Source organism: Solea senegalensis, linkage group LG2, assembly GCF_019176455.1.
Source record: "Solea senegalensis isolate Sse05_10M linkage group LG2, IFAPA_SoseM_1, whole genome shotgun sequence".
Lineage (NCBI taxonomy): Eukaryota > Metazoa > Chordata > Actinopteri > Pleuronectiformes > Soleidae > Solea > Solea senegalensis.
The window spans coordinates 15,743,024-15,761,003 of record NC_058022.1 but is presented as its reverse complement, the minus strand read 5'-3'; the positions used below and the strand labels follow the sequence as shown (position 1 = coordinate 15,761,003).

At 38.8% G+C, this 17,980-nt stretch overlaps 1 protein-coding gene across 5 annotated transcripts in view; it reads right to left on the bottom strand.

Moving 5' to 3' along the window:
• rapgef4a (Rap guanine nucleotide exchange factor 4a) overlaps window positions 1-11,210 on the bottom strand; it is a 41,724-nt gene extending 30,514 nt beyond the window's left edge. For 3 of the 5 annotated variants that reach the window (XM_044019416.1, XM_044019412.1, XM_044019413.1), the window contains exons 1-4: window positions 11,143-11,210; window positions 8,748-8,890; window positions 8,384-8,472; window positions 7,834-7,980 (exon numbers count right to left, since the gene is read on the bottom strand). In XM_044019416.1, coding sequence (XP_043875351.1) covers window positions 7,834-7,980; window positions 8,384-8,472; window positions 8,748-8,890; window positions 11,143-11,210 — 447 coding nt within the window. Of the gene's footprint in view, window positions 1-2,322; window positions 2,576-6,674; window positions 6,771-7,833; window positions 7,981-8,383; window positions 8,473-8,747; window positions 8,891-11,142 lie in introns of those variants that run through there. The other 2 variants (XM_044019415.1, XM_044019414.1) reach the window with 2 other exon arrangements.
• Between the last annotated feature and the right edge of the window lie 6,770 nt (window positions 11,211-17,980).

The window sequence follows — 17,980 nt, the reverse complement described above, 5'->3', positions numbered from 1 at the left end:
GATCAATTATGTTTATTGGTGAAAACTGTCTAACTGAGAAGATTTAAATTCAAAGGCTGGAGGAAATGACCATTTTGCATTTTTGCTAATATAGCTGTACTAATGTGATTTTCTATTTATTTTTTCACTTAACTTGTTGCTTTCTGTATCAATGGTTATAACAATGATGGAGTCATGCCCTGCTGTGTTTATGTTTATATTTAAATGCATTTTGATTTACATTTCAACATAAATGACACACTTCTCTCTATGTCACTCTTATCTTAATACTGATGGACATGTACTGCAACAAAGAGATTCAAAGCAGGCAATTCAGCTTCAGTTTTAGAATGGCAAAGTGATGTTGTACTCTCTGTAATGATTAAATTATTTGACTGTATATTCAAATATACCAATCAGGAGTTAGATGGGATGATTGTTGACATTCTCCGACATTGGAGCATCAGTCTTCTCAAAGCTTAAGCAGGAAAGTTAATAACTAAAATGTAAAGATATGTCTTTAAGACATCAGAAAACTATATCTGCTTTTGGAATGCTAATTCCAATATGTGTGGCAATACGTCATGTCATAATAAAAGTCCACTGGTTGTAATCTGTGCCACTGCTTCCCTGTAGCCTGTCATTTATAACCATAACACTGCCAAAGATGGCCTTCTTTTATCTGCAGCTATGGAGGGAGCACAGAGCAGTGCATCATTTCTTAGTAGCTCTTTAGGATTCCAGAGTGTGACTGCACATTGGCATTTACCGACAAATGTGAGAAACAATCTCCACGAGGAGTCATAAACATCTCCGGGCATAATATCCACAGTCTTCTGAACACATAAAGCACAGATGAGATAAACCTTTATGGTTATTCTAGGTAGTCAAATAATCCTTCACACAATCTGACAACCACACAGCAAGCACAACAGTCACCCAGATTAAAGCATCTGGATCTATTCAACAAATGACTGTGTTGTGTTTATTAATGGAATCCATGACCTAACAAGATTAGGATCTGTTGCTTCACGTGGGTTTATTAAACCCTTCAAGACTGATTTACTGACTGACTGATATTATTTGAAGTGAAACGTCTGAAAAACAAACAAAATCCCAAAACATTAAGGGAACAGCAATTGACTTGACATCCCTAATTTAGCAGACAACAGAAAGCACTAATACATCTTTCATTTAGAAACCAGCAAATAGCTAAATTCTAAACTGAAGATGGGTTGAATTTAAAATCAACCCATCTCTCTCTTTTCATCAAAGAGCCATCCACATCAAACTGCAAGATGAAAACACACTGAAAAAGGGAATGGGAATTATAATAATACAAAAACTCCAAGGGAAAGGATTTTCTGGTCAACTAAACACTATATACTTACACATTCTGAACACACCATTTCTCTGCAATAGCATTGAAATAATTATGTTTTTTGTTACAATTTTGAACAGCAAAATGTATCAATATACACTGGAAATCTAGTTAGTCTGAAACTGATAATCAGGCATATGTAGCATAATAAATAGAAACAGCGATATGAGTGTTTTGAGAATTAGACATACATAAAACCAACATTTAGTTATATCTGAGATAAAAGATGCCCCATTTTGTTGAACTCTAGTGAAGCGTATATTCAGCTGCTGTGCTTATGTTGCTCTGACACAGTGACTTCACTGTTTACAGCAGCAGAATATTCTGCCTGATCATCATCCTGTGCTGAGAATGTGTCAGTTTTACCCTAAAAAAAACAATGTAAAGACTGCGAGTATGGAGTGATGACCGACAAGCACACACACAGCCTTATCTATGCTGCCTTTGGTAAAAAGTGTTCATGAGTGCAGCGTGGTCTCGGCCTTTACAGCAGATCAGTGAAGATATCAGGCCATTTCAGTGCATTTTCAGTGCAGCGCAAGCTCTCATGCTCGAGCACATTATGGCATTGTGAGCATCAATGTGCATGAACGCTCTCTTGTATTTTAAATAATTCACCCCAGGTTACATAAGAAACATGGTAAGAATTGTTCACAAAGCATGCAGCGATTATTCCGAACTCTTACAAGCCACTTGGGAAACAATTGGGGGGAGTTTCACTGTACTTTCTAAATAAATGATTCTACAAAATGTGTCATTTTCACTAAATTATAAAAAAAAATTGAAATGTAAAAGCTACATTTGAGTCCTGAGCAACAAATTCTGACTTTCCTGGCGCTCTTCTTTCTGCAACATCAGAAAGAACAATTCAGGTGTTTTCAACTTAGATTTGAAATCTTACACAGTATCTCTGAAGGATCAAAAGTCTTGCACTGTAAAAAAAAAAGTTTGAGAAATATTACCTATGGAGATCCTCCCCACCGTCCCATGCAGTTTGTTATTGTTGTGAGTGACCAGAGGATCCTGCACACCCGCTTAATCCTGGCATTGACAAACACTCCAAGCATGCAAATCCAAAATCTAAGATTCCGAGAGTGCCATAAAGGTCACGGTTCATACGCAGCATGGTCCAGCGTGATCGAGGAGCCCCATCACATCAGCGTGCACGCCACTGAGCAGCCTCGCTGCGCCCGAGCAGCAGAGTGCCAGAGTGACTTCTTCTGAGCAGCAGTTGCTAGGTGATTACGCCACTCAGTCATTGAGCACAGACGAGAGCTCTCTCCCTCCCTCCCTCCCTCTCTCTCTCTCTCTCTTGTTCTCGCTCTCTCCCATTTTCTGTTGGGTCACTTTTATAAAGCAAGTGATAAAGCAGAGCTAGGTCAGTCACACAGGATGTGAAGAAATGTTATTAAAAAAAAAACCCACATTGCTACTTTCTGTGTCTTACAGCGCTTCTTAGCCGTTATGATTTTTTGAACCCAGTGCAACTGATAGATGTACAAATGGCAACATCCAGTATCATGTTCCTATCACTGAGGCTCTTCCTCTCAAGGACAGAGACCAGATGGTGTCTTATCTTTAACTCTGTTACTTTCCAGGCAAGGCAAATGCATTTAACAAGATAATCATTTTCCAGCTTTAAAAAAAGAAATCCCCCAAATCAACCATCTCTAAAATATACAATACTGTCTCACCGAGACATATAAAAAGTTCTCTCTCTTTACATTTCAACAGTTTTTTTTGTATTCTGTATTGTATGTGTACTATTGTGTAATATTTAAACTGAAGTGTTTTGGCCGAGTTGTAAAATAGACTCATATTTTTTAGATTTGTACATTCAGTTTTATTTTTATGCAGAGTTCTAAAACTCAGCTTTAAGAATTAAATCTTCAAAATATATAGTTGCAACATAAAGAGGTAACTGTAAGAAACTGAGAGAAAAACAAAGGTGTAAATGTACAGTACGTCACCAAATCAGACTTTGCGTCACTTTCAACGGAACACAACAGAACTTGCTTGTGTAATTTTGGGTAAAACCGTGTGATGTATAGTTTCCTGTCTTAAGGATTTGACATAGGTCATCTTAAATTGGATTGAATCTGGGTTTGTACTGAACAGGCAGTTTAATATGATAAATTATATTTGATGTGGAACAGAGACAAATATAAGCATTGGAACAAACATATATCCCATCTTCCTTGTTTTCATGTCACTCACAGATTTGATTTGAATTTTTTTTTTTTACTCTGTGCCACAAATGTCTGTCTCATGTTGGTACTAGAGGAAGAGTTGCTGTATCATTTGTGCTCTGGATACCACGAATGCCTGTTAGAAAATTTAACGGCAATCTTCAATAGTTGGTTAGATTTTCCAGTCTGGGGTTAAGTGGTTTGACAACAAATGGACCAGCTGAGGCTTTTAATAAATCTGTTGTGTTTTACAGGCTGTAGTTCACATCCCAGGCTTTTGATTAAGCAACAAATTGGAGAAGAGAGATAAGGGAATAAAGCACAAATATTTCTGATTCAATCTTCCGGTTGTTTTCATGTACATAGCACGACAGACCAGAGAATTAAAGTGGTCGTATTTTCTGAACCCAATCCTGAGACAACCACAGGGCATACTGTGTCCCTGCCACTTCCTGTTCATCAGTTTTCTCCACTGGCCTGACCCCCTTCCCGTGTTGTCAGCGCAGCGCCCAACAGATATGCTCCAAGCAAAAACACACATTCTGAATACATACAGTATAACCACATGCATCTGAGGTAGTATTCGTGTGCCGCACATATGCTAACGCAACAATCCATAATGTGTAGTTTGTTACAACTGATATTCAACAGGAAGGTTTCCTGCGAAGGCCACATGTGCACTGATGTGACTGTAATGGCGTGTTTCCGCGAGCGCGACTCAACTCGCCTCAGCACAACACGGTTATTTTGCTTTTCTATTTGTGATAGTACCTGCTACTTTTTTAGTACCTGCTCTGGCGAGGTTCCACGGTTAGGTTGCATCTCCAATACAATAAAAAGTACCTACTCAACATGGGCGGAGTCATCGCTGCACAGCTGCATGAAACTGCGAACGAGTGACTAGTGACTTTACACCAGACTCCTGGTAATTGTTGGAGATCAACCCACGTTTTTATGATCGTTAAGTAGTTTTAACTTATCTGCAGTTCGGCACTGTTCGGCTTGATTTCTGTCCACATGTCTCCAGAGTCCAGACTCCTACTCCACAGACTACAGCGGCGGGGTCTGTGATGCCGCTCGCGATCGATGGTGCTGTCCCTAAATACACCAGACTCCTCTGTTAAATATAGAGATTTCCCTGGTAGTTGTTGGAGATTAACCCACGTTTTTAGGATTGTTAAGTAGTTTTAACCGATCTACAGTTCGCCACTGTTCGGCTTGATTTGTGTGTGGGACGTCTCTGACGGCCAGTTAGTGGCCAACAGTCTGACCAATCAGTACCTATAGTACCCACTCAGCATGCTTTTGGAACCTCGCCGAAGTCTGTACGCAGTCTGTGCTCTTGTCATGCAGGAAGTACTGAACAAATCTTTTAATTAACTGATTCTAACTGATGATTTAGTAGTCACTAGTTTTTGTGTGTCGCGTGTAAAACGAAGTCACGGCAGTTTCATGCAGCCGTGCTGTGATGACCCCGCCCACATTGAGTAGGAACTATATTGTAGTGGAAAACCAACCAACCGAGATGTGCCGAGGCGAGTCGGGGTGGTACTATACAGTGGAAAAATGCCATAATAGTCTAAATAAAGTAAAACGTTATAAAAAAGGACACCGATGTTGTTTGAATCACAGTGACCATCAGAAGCCAGAACCAAAGTGAAGAGCGCACACTGATGAACAAGCCTCAGTCAGCATGTCTGTGCATGTGTGTGTGTGCGCTGCGCAGAGCTTGTCTCATGTCTGCAGTGTTAAACTCACAAGCCTTAGTGACACAATGCAGAGTCTGTCACATCCAAAGCTGCACGAAATCCCTCATCATTGTGGATGTGGCAGTCAGTAGCTTAGGGAAATATTGAAGCCAGATGCATGAGTGATGTCCACAGACATCCCATGAAAGTCAAGTCCTTTCACTTGTGTCATGAATCACAGTCACATGCAAACTACACTGAAACAAATTAGTGCAATGACTGTAAACTGTAGAAAACCACTGACACACACATACACAATACATATGTACACACACACTTATATATACAGTATATAGGAGAGAGATGTACACTGAATAATTGACATGGGCATCCATGAATAAAAAATAGCATTCATTGGTTCGTTAGGGCATTCATGTGCTCACTCTTGTACATAGTTTTGTAAAAGTTCTTGGCCACAGGGAACACAGAGGAGGAGAATGTGTCTGGTGGTACATTTCCATCAATATCGTTCCTTTAAAGTCTCAACATTTTCTCTGTTCACTCTGTTTTTGAGAATTTAAGGAAGACGCTTGAAATTCAGCTTTAATAAATCCTGTGTGAAGTAACTGAACTTCATGTGCAGGATTTTAAACAGCCAGAAAGCCACACAGGGAATAGAAAGGCTCAGGGATGTTGCAGGCAGTATAGTCACTGCAGGACATACGACACTGGCAAGAAACAATCTGAAGTCTAACGCTGCCCGTCACCAAATACTGCCCATCAGCTGATTTTCTGCACTGCATTGAAAAATAGAAGAATAAATAAGCACCACTGCCCAAATCATTCATCAAAACTGCTCTAAGTGCAACGAATTATGGAAAAAGTGGGAGTGATTCTAATGATTATATGTCAACAAGCTGATTATTACACAGTTTTGCCGACTTGTGAGTCAAAGCCAACCTCAGCACATCTAATGACAGAGGATCCATGTATCGATGCTAGTGCTGTCGCTTGTTGACATCATGGCTTATGGCTGAAATGCATGGAGAGACAGTGAGTATGTCAATTTAAATAGCTGTTGAATAACTTCTTTATGAAAAAAAACTCAGAGAAGATCAAAATGCAAATTTCTTAAATGTTTTAATTTTATTTTAAGTGTATAGAATACCATAATATCAAAGAAGTCAATTTGCAGTGGCACTGGCTGCCATCTTTCCATATCCATAAATACAACTCACTAGCGTTATCACTTGCATGACGTCACATGACCGGAAAATAATTTAAATGAACTTCAATTTGTCACATAAAGAGGATTTTTTTTCTTCATATCCACACAGCAGAAATAAAATAGCATCCAAGCCAGACGTTTTCTAAAATAGTGTCTGCAGATCATGTGGGCACATCTTAATGCATCATCTTACACAACAACCAACAAACCTGATTGAAGAGGTTGCCCCAGGCAGTCAAGTGACCTCAGCACACGTCCCACCAGAGTTATGTGTCCCATCAAACAGAAACTGACCAGTGCACTGAAACAGACACACAGGTCCTAATATAACCCGCTAGTGCCCCTCAGTCCCAGAGGAAATGGGCAGTGTCTCTCAGGAAACAAGCCCATTACACAGAGGGAGCTGGGAGAGAAGAGAGACTTTAACATCTACCAGCCGCCAGATGAGAGGTGAGAGAAGTGTGTCTCGGGAGGTTTCATTAATCGTAATTTCATTTAGCTTTACACAAAAAGATCTCAAGAACTACAGCGTCATACGCACAATGAAAAACGCAGTAGCTCAGAGGTAACTCTTACTTTGAGTCTTCCTTTACAGAAAAATATAGTAAAAATATAATTTAAGTTAAAATTGACAAGTGCAGGAGAAAAAGTGCTCTGACCCTTGAGCCACAGAAAGGCTGCTTCTCCAAAACAATTTCCCCTTGGGGATAAATAAAGTATTTCTATTCTATTCTATTCTATATCTTGTCACCCTCAGTTATATTTAGTTTGTAAGATTTCATATTTGTCATGACACAGTTACTTCAGAATTATATAATTGTTAGCTTATGAGTGTTTGATGATTATAGTGGATCTGACTCCCACTAATGAAATAAAAAAATTAAAATAAAATTTTAAAAAAGACACTGGCACAAACAGCCCACAGTGACAGTTCCTCATCAGCACTGTACTGCCATCTCCTGGTCAAAAGCAGTAAACCTCTTACGTCCCAATAAACCAGTGTTATTGGGCTGCTTAGACATGAGAGCAAAGAGTTACAGTTTAATTATACAGTATTTACAACCTTCATCCCACTAATCCACACAACAACTGTGGCTTGTGCCCTGCTCAAGTTTTCAAATTTGACATTTTATTTGTAAAATGAAAAGACAACTGTTCCCTTTTCACTTTGCGGTGATCATTTTAAATATATAAAAATAAAAACACTAATATCTGTTATTATAATTGGCTCTGTATGGCAGAATGGTTTTTGGTTGCGTCAGTAAAATAGATACAAACAGATCGCCTTCAAATGTATTAATTGGCAATCATCATTTTTGTTTCGCTCAGAATTCATCTGCAAAATGAAACCATCACAGAGTTGCTCACCTCCCACATAGACCTGAACTCCCTCTGTTCGATGCGCAGGAGCTCGCTGGACTCCCGTGTGACAATGGTGGCATGCCTGGGAGTGTTATCCAGGATCGATTCTCCAAAAGCCGTGCCAGTCCCCAGTGTGCATATCGTAACAGCATCCTGTGACAGGCAGAGGTAGAGAGAGTTAGTCCCCCATATGGATCATGCATTCATGAACCTGCACAAGAACAATGCAAATGCAATGTCCTAATTCCTCCAAAGAATTATGCTTTTATGTGCTACACTGTAGAGACGTTACTCCAATCAGCACCCACACAAACTGAGGTACATGGAGCTATATAGTATTAAAAAAATATATAGTAAGTAATCAGTGAAAGGCTATTCACATCCCACACTTTTTACAAGCTTGAATGCAGATTATTTTGCATGTGTGAATTTCAAATTGTGCGTTACTGATAAAGTGATGCACATTTCTACAAAAATATGTGACACACTAATAGGTTCAACGGTGATTTCCTTCATTTTTCTTTCATATTTCCATGAAACCTGGGGTACTGTGTACCTGATGACTTGACGTCTCAGACACTTTCACATCCAGCGAACCAGACAGGACCGCATACCAATTGGTGCCAATGTCTCCTTGGCGATATACTGAAAAGGCAGAGGACGTGTTTTTTTTTTTAAATCAACAAGGAAAAAAACATCCATCCACAGCATCCATCCATCAATTTTGTACCAATCTCAGCTGACACAGGGCGATAGGTGGGGTACACCCTGGTTCTCCAGTCCATCACACAGCCACACATAGAGACAAACAACCTTATACTCTCACAACTCCAGTCCAATTTACCTAATGTCTTTTTTGAAATATTTCATGCTCAGTCACATGCGACAGCTTGTGGGCGTGTGTGTGTGTTTTGACCTACAGGTGATGCCTTTCTCTAAGCACTCATAGAATCCACACAGGCAAATCTGCTGCAGCAAACGATGATGGAATCTCTCAAAGGCCTTCACATTCTTCAGACGTGCAAGGATTATGTCCACATCTTCTCCAGTGCGCTCCGCAGGTCTGAAGACACAGAGGGGAAGAAAAAAAGGGTCAATATTCAACTCACTGCCAAAAAAATGCACATGGAATAACAGGGCAGGATGATATGACCAAAGAGTTTATCACAAAAACAACGTTTGCCCTAGGGTGAAAGTTGTGGAAACCAGTTATTTTGTGGTTCTTCCATCTAAGTGGACAGAAAATGACTTTCCACAAGTCTGAGGTTAAACACTCAAAGCAATGATGTGTGTTTCATCTCCAAGTGTGTTTGCACCAACACAAAAACCATGCATCAATAATTCAGAAACTTTTGCTTCACCACTGCCAGTGGCCCTCTGGCTTAATGTGACTCTGAAAACAATTTATTGTAAAACATTATCTGGCCTGCTGCCGTTTGAGCAAATGACTTCTCGTTCGGTTTTCCCCAGCAACCTTTTAACTCGCAGCGCGAGTATTATCTCCGTGCTATAATCAAACATACAGCGATATGTAATGAGTGAGAGTCCCTGGTCTCATCTCAACTCCATGTTGAAATAAAGGGCGACGTCTATGCTCTTACTGAAGCACAGCGTGCTGAGAAATAACAACGGAGAGATGTGTGGGAGCCCGAGTTTCAAAACTGAAGACAACATTTCTATTTTAGAAACCAACGTACAAACAAAAACATTATCAGATATAGTTCTGCATCTACTATGCTCATTTACAAACTGTGATCTAATAAGAAACACACATTATCCTTGTGTTGGATGCAGAATTCACCAATTACTCGCAGAAACCATGTAAACACACATGTGCATTCACTATTGTATTTTTAATTGCAGCATTTCACTGCAACAGAGTGATGTCTGTAGCACACTCCAGCTATTTGCTAGGAAACCAAAGGCCTATGATGAACCAGAGGATATTACTGTGTAAACACGTCTGGCACACTGCGTCACTGTTTATAGATAACGTACTATGGACCTTTGGACCTGCCTCATTTTCCCCCCCTTTCATCCCGTGTATCTTAAGAGGCCCATTTCCACAACATCTGCCTGATCATGTGATGAAACTGTTACCCACGCTCGCCCTTTATTTGTTTTTAATTCACCCTTGTTTATCCAAGAAAAAGTCCCTTTGAGGTTAAGGACCTTAAGGGACCAGTAACAGCTCAAATAAAAGATCACTGTGCGCAGACATAAAAGACAACAACAAAAGAATATGTATATTTCTGAGTATAAATGTGATATCCTACTCATCTAAACACAGGCGCATCTTAGAGGATCTGCCTCCAGTTCTTTTTGATTCAAAGTTTCAAAGCATGGAAATGTACTCAGGGGCTGCACAATTCCAGTTTCTGTGCAGAAATGATTATTTTATTTGCATATGATGTACACACATGTTCTGTTCTACATCTGTCAGTATAGTGATGAGGTATAATGTACAGTAGGGCAAAATCAGGTCATTAAAGCAGTTCCTGGAACAGACATGTGAACTTTAATATAACGTAGCAGCACCTCTAATGATTATAATGATATCATTCTTTGATTAAATGGGAGCAGTAAAAAGTATGTATTTCTAAACTTTACTCGATTTTGTTCTTCGACAGTTTGAGTAATCCTCACTGTAAAGACCTGAGTTGAATCACATTAAATAAAATCAATTTTACTCATGTAGTGCAAGGCTGTGCAAGCACTTTAGTGTCAGCACTTTAGCATCAGTAGAGAGAAACAAAAAGTCAATTTTAACAGGAGGAAAGGTGCAGCTTTCTGCCATAGCTGGTTGGGTTGAAAGGAGAATAGAGGAGAGAGGAGAGAGAGAAGAACACAGGAACAGACGAATAACAAATATATTTAAGTACTGTTGGACAATTTTTGTCATGACAATATTAATACTATTAAAATATAATAGTGTTAGTAATACTAACAGCAGTTTTAAATGTAAATACTAGATCAAAGTCTTTACACGATGTTTACTGTGATAAACTTTGTTGCAACATTTCACTGGTTCTTAACTTTTTCAAATACAAGAAACAAACAAATGAAGTCAGGATTAATCATGTTAATATGAACTCATGTCCACATGTCTGTCACTGTACCTCGCTCATCATGACACTCTTATTAATATCATGATGCAAACAGTCTCAGAACTACTGAGTCCACATCAGTGCTTTTAATTAAGCACTACAACGCCCAAAGTCTGCTGAGAAAATCTACAAAATATAGACGTTTTGTTTCTTTGGTTTTTTTGCTAATAAAAGACCAGTAAGACAACGACAGAGACGTGAAATGTACCTCTTGTCCAGACAAATAATCCACTCGGCAGATTCCGATGAATGTGAGGAAGTGTGCGCTGCTACCATCTTGCGATGTTGATACTGATACTGATGCTGCTGCTGCTGCTGCTACTGCGGAGGAGGAGGAGGACGAGGAGGAGGAGGAGGAGGAGGCAGGACCAGCAGCAGCAGCAGCAGCAGCACTTCATCAGTACTCACTCGTTCCTGACATACAAAACCATGATGAAGTTAGATTTAGGATGGATATTTCAAAGTTAGTGACTCCAAACCCACTAAGACAAACAGGCCAAACCTAGATTATATTAGAATTATTTTTGAACTTGTTTGATTATCAACATCCCTAAACAATCCTTTTTTTCCAATAGTTTCTATGTCATCTGACTCAATGGGAAATTGTTTTATTACATAAGAAAGGCAGGACACACCTCATTTTACTGGCTTTTACCATTCTATGTATGCTTTTTCTTTTCTTTTTCAATAGCTTCAATAGAATGTGGCCCTAACATTATATCACACATTTTTTATTGATGTTGATGCTTCTCATAATATTTCATAGAAACAAAAACTAAATGTCATTTCATGTAAAGCCAAATTGTCTTAATGCAATATTCAAATTATATCTATTATGGGTTGGGGTTAAATATATAGTAGGGTTATATATATATATATATATATATATATATATATATATATATATATGTATATATAACATGTATAAAGCAAGGTTGCTGTTATCTCTTTATCAAACAGGAATTGTTGGTCCCTCAATGAAATCCAGGATCTGGAGTGAATGCAGACTTTTGAATATCCAACCTAAAACTAACTTCACCATGGTAGTCTAAAGGAAAACTGTGTTACTGCAGTTCACCTGTCCAGCTTCTATATAAGGAAATAGCTGTTTTTCCTGTGTGCTTGTTTGCACTTAAATGCAAGTTACAATCAGAACAAATGAAGTCTAACAGTCTAATAATAATGCTGTAACAAATCTGACCTTCATTGTGGTTATAATGTAATTGTTTTTAAATGAGATGTCATCGAAGTTTGTTTTGTTTTGATCATTTTAGAGGTTTTATTGTGCTGTTCTGACAGGTGTTCTTTACATGATCGAGAACACACTAAATGGCAGAAGCAATTTTCGACATTATGTCAACAAAGTATCTAAATACTTTATAGCAGGACGGTAGCATTACATTGCATTGTGTTTGCAAGTGAGTAAAAAGAAATCAAATAGTTTTTAGGTGGAAGATTTAGTCTCTTATGAAGAACATAAGTTGTAAAATGATAACAGTGATTTATAACACTTGATCTCAAACGTGTGAAATGTAGCACACACACACACACTGCAGCTGCTTTCTCACTCCCACAGATCATGGAAACGTGACTGTGAAGATAAACGAAAAGAACAACTTTGAGTCACTGTAGTACCACAGTGAGTGCAGTCATTGTGAAACGATGTACAACTCATTTCATGTAAATGAAACTCCAAGGAAGTCCCAGTATGTGGAAAAACTGGATTTATTTGGTGCATGACTCCATACAGTGACCATGAATCAACAGCAAATTCAAATTCAGATTCAGATTCAGATTCATCACTATCTGCATAATTTTAGTATACTATTGAAGAAGAAAGACAGAGGGATAATGTCCATACAGGCTGTGATGACTACTACTTACATCACAGCTCTGAGCTGTGAAACATTCAACAACTGAAGCCAAGCACCGAAGAAATCTGCATAACATTTCTACAACACCTATAATCACATGGCTGTAATTAAGTGACTGCAACTGCCTCCTGCAGCACATTGTAAGAGAACCACTGATTGACTCCCATTAAAATGGAAGCCTTTCCATAATGGCCCAGAGAAATTGAGGCTTTGTAGCAAGAGGCCACATAATAAAGGGGTCATTGGTCTTCCTCCGTTACCGTGGCAACACACTGCAACAGAGACAGACAGTGTAGCGACTCAGTGGTGCAGCGCCACAAAGACGTCTGTGCCGTTTGCCTCTTTGTACGCTGCTCTCGTTACTTCTTTTATTATTATTTGTTTTGACTACACACATCAAAGTAAAAATACCAAAAGATAAACTGATAAAAACAGTAGCTCATGTGAGGCTAGAAGACTGTTTTTGATACAGTCAGGGTGAAATCAAGCCAGTATTGTTATTATTGTCTGGTAATCAAGTCAAGTACAATTAGCCACAAAGGCATTTACAGTCTGTAGAGCAAGTGACACTCTATATCCTTAGACCCTCACACTGAGTGGGGAAAACTCCACAAAAACCCTTGGACAGGAGGAAAAAACGGGAGAAACCTCAGGAAGAGCCACAGAGGAGGAATCCCTCTTCCAGAATGGACAGGTGTCACATGTAAAGAAACAAGCTCAGCAGATTAAAAACAAAACATTTACAAAGAGAGGAAAAGGAAGAAGATAGAGGAGCATTTAAAAAAATATTACCGTCAGTATTATCTAATTGTAAGTATGGGCTTATTTATATACAGTATATATTTCTCTATACTAAGTTTATACTAAATGTTCCAGTTTAATCCAGTTATCATCTGTCATTTATCAATCCTATACCTCTATTCACCACAAGATGGCAGCAGCTTCGTCTTCAGTATATAAATCAGTTCAGTACTTGTAAGAAATGCTTGAAGTATTCTGGGTTGTGAACACGAGTGTCGTTTTTATTGCCTCATGGAGAAGACTTTATTTTGCTTTATTCTGCAAATAATATTGCCATTTTTAACAAAATGTCTTACCTGAAAAGTCCACTTCATTTTAAAGAAGCTCTTTGGATAATGCAAAAAAAAAAAAGTTTCATAGTGATCAGAACATTTGAATTATGTCATCAAGCAAATGAATTAGCCCATTAAAGAAATGCAGGTCAATATAATAATGTAGGTAAATAAATATCACAGATGCTGCACTGAGCTCAGGCTGAGACATGCACAATAAAAAGCACACATTCCTGTAACGCTGCATACCACTAACTCACGGCAGCGACAGGCTGACACATAACAAACGTCTACCTCTAACTGAATTCACCAATGCACCTCTGTTACCCCTGCAGTAAGTCACACACCACAGCAACTGCATGTCCTCTCGTGTGTTATTCAATCAAATAGTTCATTGGAATGTAAAATGTTGGGACTTTTACAGGTTTCAAAAAAAATAAAAAATACAGATATACTCAATTACATGAGAGACATCACAAATGCATTTTGTGCACCGTCTCACTCAATCCGGACATCTTCATGTTCTCCTTTTTCCAATTTTTATTTGGCAAGGTTCTCTTGTCTTTACCTTCTTCCTATGTTGTTTAAAGTGTTGCTATAGGGACCACCTGGCTTGGTCACAGTGTGCCATGCTACTCTTAGGAGAGTGATCACTGACTGTGGCTATACAGTAGAGAATTTTTCAGACCCACAGTTGCTAGGAGATAATCCAGGAAGCTGGAAATGGTAAACACACTGGCATATGCAAACTTTATGTGCACACACACACAGCATGAATTCAAATGCATTTGAAGATATTTGTTAACACTGTAGAACTGTCATGAATTCCGTTATAGATCACTGAATATATAGCGTTAAACGTGTTGTGTTTTACTTCTCGTGATGTCACATTTGTTTTGTTAGGCGTGAATCATACCTGTGTGTGCAAGTTTGAATTGACATAGTGAAAGGAAATTCACATATCAGGTAACCACATCTCACATGGAATGTGGGAGCAAATAACTCGAGAGGAAATGCTCAAGGACTGCACTTTTTTTTTTGCCATAAATATCCCTATTCGTCCTTTGAAAAACATTAAATCACAACTTTGATGTGATAGGGCTGAAGCATACATGACTTTGTTTCATGATGTTCTTTTCATTTTAGTTTTAAAGGGTAGAAAGACTTGGCTCCCTGGAAGAGTGGGTTCAATATTTCATGCGCTTTGTATGATTAAAAATGTAGACGGGATTAGACTCTAGGCAACTGAAAAATAAAATCTCTCAAAAACGTCACAATAAATGGATCACCATCTGCTTAAGCCTCGTGCTGCAACTATCAATAATTAGTACCATCTGGTCACATTATGCTCCTCATATTTATTTGTCACATGTAAACAAACGTCTACATGATGTGAATTTGTAAATATATGTGTATATAGCCACGCATTATTCATCTTGTTTTATCTTATAAAAATACTTAAAATTTCAGTAGATATTCACACAGAATGTGCTTGATCTGCCTTGTGTTTCCTGTGATTGGCGGATATTTTTGCAATGTAGGTTCTCAGCCACCAAGGAAATCTGACAACTCTCTCTCTTAATCAGTATCTTTTTCCCCGATCTCAACAGAAATGCCATCTCTTTATGTTCTGAGTCAAACACAACATGTGATGTAGTGGCTTTGCATCAGATGAGTTAAATTACGCAGTATCACTCCCTGGGGAAGGGAGAATATTGAACTGAAAGGATTTCAATTTTTCTTTATCACTTTCAACACATTATGTCAGCATAATTATGTTACTAGATAGATGAGGACATCCCAGAACCATATTCAGCCCGAGCAATTGTATATAAAGTATATAGGGTAGCTGCTGGTGACCTAAATTATATTCAGGCCATATGTGCTCATAGATAAACCTAACCCACTGTGTGTTATGTAAAGGAATCATGAGCCACTACCAATGCAGGACTGTGACTTTAGAAGTTAGACCCAATTATAACAAATCATGCCAGTGATTGTACTAGGAAAAGAAAATGTTCCTATATTTAGTTTATGCACCGCGTAGCTGAAACAAACGTTCGGACATGACTGGATTTAAAAAGTAAACAAAGTCTACTTAAGTCTGAAAAGTAGGCAATCCGCAGTTCAAACTCACGGTGTTCTTCTACCTTGCACTTGCACAGATCTTTGGTTTAGTTCTTCAATTTGTGGCTTAACATGTTGTGCTGCCTTTGCTTATGTTTTTTTGATTTATGATATACTGTACATTGCGGTCATGTCTTTGTGTGTGTGTGTGTGTGACATAATCTTCAAACAAACAACAAACTTAACTTGTTGTTGGTACACCTTTCAAGCATGCGAGCATGTGTCATCTTCCCAGACAGGTACTTGGATAAAGGGACCTTACTGCAGAATCAGCCTTGATCTATTGTAATTAAACTGACACCCAAACCAGGGTCTTTTTTTTTACATTCTTGATTTCATTTTCCTCAGCAGAGCTTTCAATCTGTAACAGTAGAGAAAACACTAGTCATGATGAAGTGACAATCTTGGGCTTTCCTATGATACTGTATATACAAGCATTTTGATTTGTACTAAACTGTGGTTATTAAGCTGATGGCACGTTTACTGCACTGAAAAAAAGAAAATGCTTGACTATTTCAATTGGTAACAAACAAGCTGACGACAACCAGTTATATGAAATTGTGTTTGTGTAACTTGTCAACAGTCCAATTTTGCAACATTTAAGAGGGTTATTTTGGCAGAAAATATACACACCACCCATAAGTATGTTTGTATGTTTTAAGTGTATAATCACTTTAAATTATAAATAATCTGGTTTTCATTACACCCAGAATAAGCATGTTATATATACTTTATGTCTTGCTTCATTGAGGCTACATCTTGTGTTGCCATGTTTAAACCAAGCAGAATTTCACATTTTGAAAGTAGAAGCTCATTATGCAAATCAGGAAGAACGACGTGCTTTCTGGTATTTTCTGGTATCATATTTTCCTGATGTGTTTGCAAAAGGAATGTGTGATCTGCAGTCTTACCGTCAGATGTCACACATTCTTACACACTGGATCTTTAACTTTAGTTTTGAATTAAATATCACCTAAAATGGTGAAGTAAATTGTGTAACGTTTCTAAATGAAGTCATGTTTTGATTGAGGCCTAGTTGCTGTTACTTTTTAAGAGCAAAGGCTTTAAACACAGGGTTGTTCAGAGGCCAATTTCCTTGCATTCTGGAAACCGTCCACAGTCATGGTTTCTGTACTTGCTGAATGAACCCTGGTGAGTTGTTTTTGTAATCTGTAGTTGCAGACTTTTAACCAAGCAGAGGTCCCTGATATACAGTAGGCTCTTTCCCACGCCTTAGCACAGCTCCTGTGTCTCGGCAGTGGAGAAAGAAAGAAAAAGAGGAGAGAGAGAGAGAGAGAGGAGCGTGCAGTGTGGAGTGGTGGGTTACAGCTCTGGAATGTGCGCGCGCTCCCGACTCCCTCTGTTCTCTATCGGTCGCGCGCGTCGAACAGACAGACTGCGTGCGCGCGCATCCCACGACAGGTCTGGAAGTAGAAGGAGTAGGCAGGAAAGCGGCACTGGAGCGGGGAATGATGGCGGTGAGCGACGAGAAGTGGCGAGTTTGATACTGCGAGACGGGGACAACGCGGAACAACTGTCTGCCTGTCGGTGTTTAACATGAAGCAGCAAAGTAGGAGGTGAGAGTCCGACGAAGTTGTTTACCTTTGTGGGTCGGAGTATTGATACCATTTTTCAACGGCTCGTAGTTGAAACACAATGAATTGTTCGGACGAGGCAGTCGGTCCCGCAGAGTTTAACTCTTTTTCTAGCTTTTCTTTTAAAGGTAGCGCTACTAAACTAACAATATTTCCACAACGTTGGCTAAGTGCAGTAGAGGTTCACAGTGAGTTAAAGTTACTTTCAGGATTAATGGTTGCTTAGCTAAGGCCAAAAGTCAGATAACTATCTAAAGGCATGCAAATGACTGTACACGCTAACCAGCGTTAACCCTCTAACCTACAGTTAGGTTCACTTCAAGTTTTTTATGTGGAATTTCAAAGGTCTGATCATTTAACAATCAGTTTTCACTGTG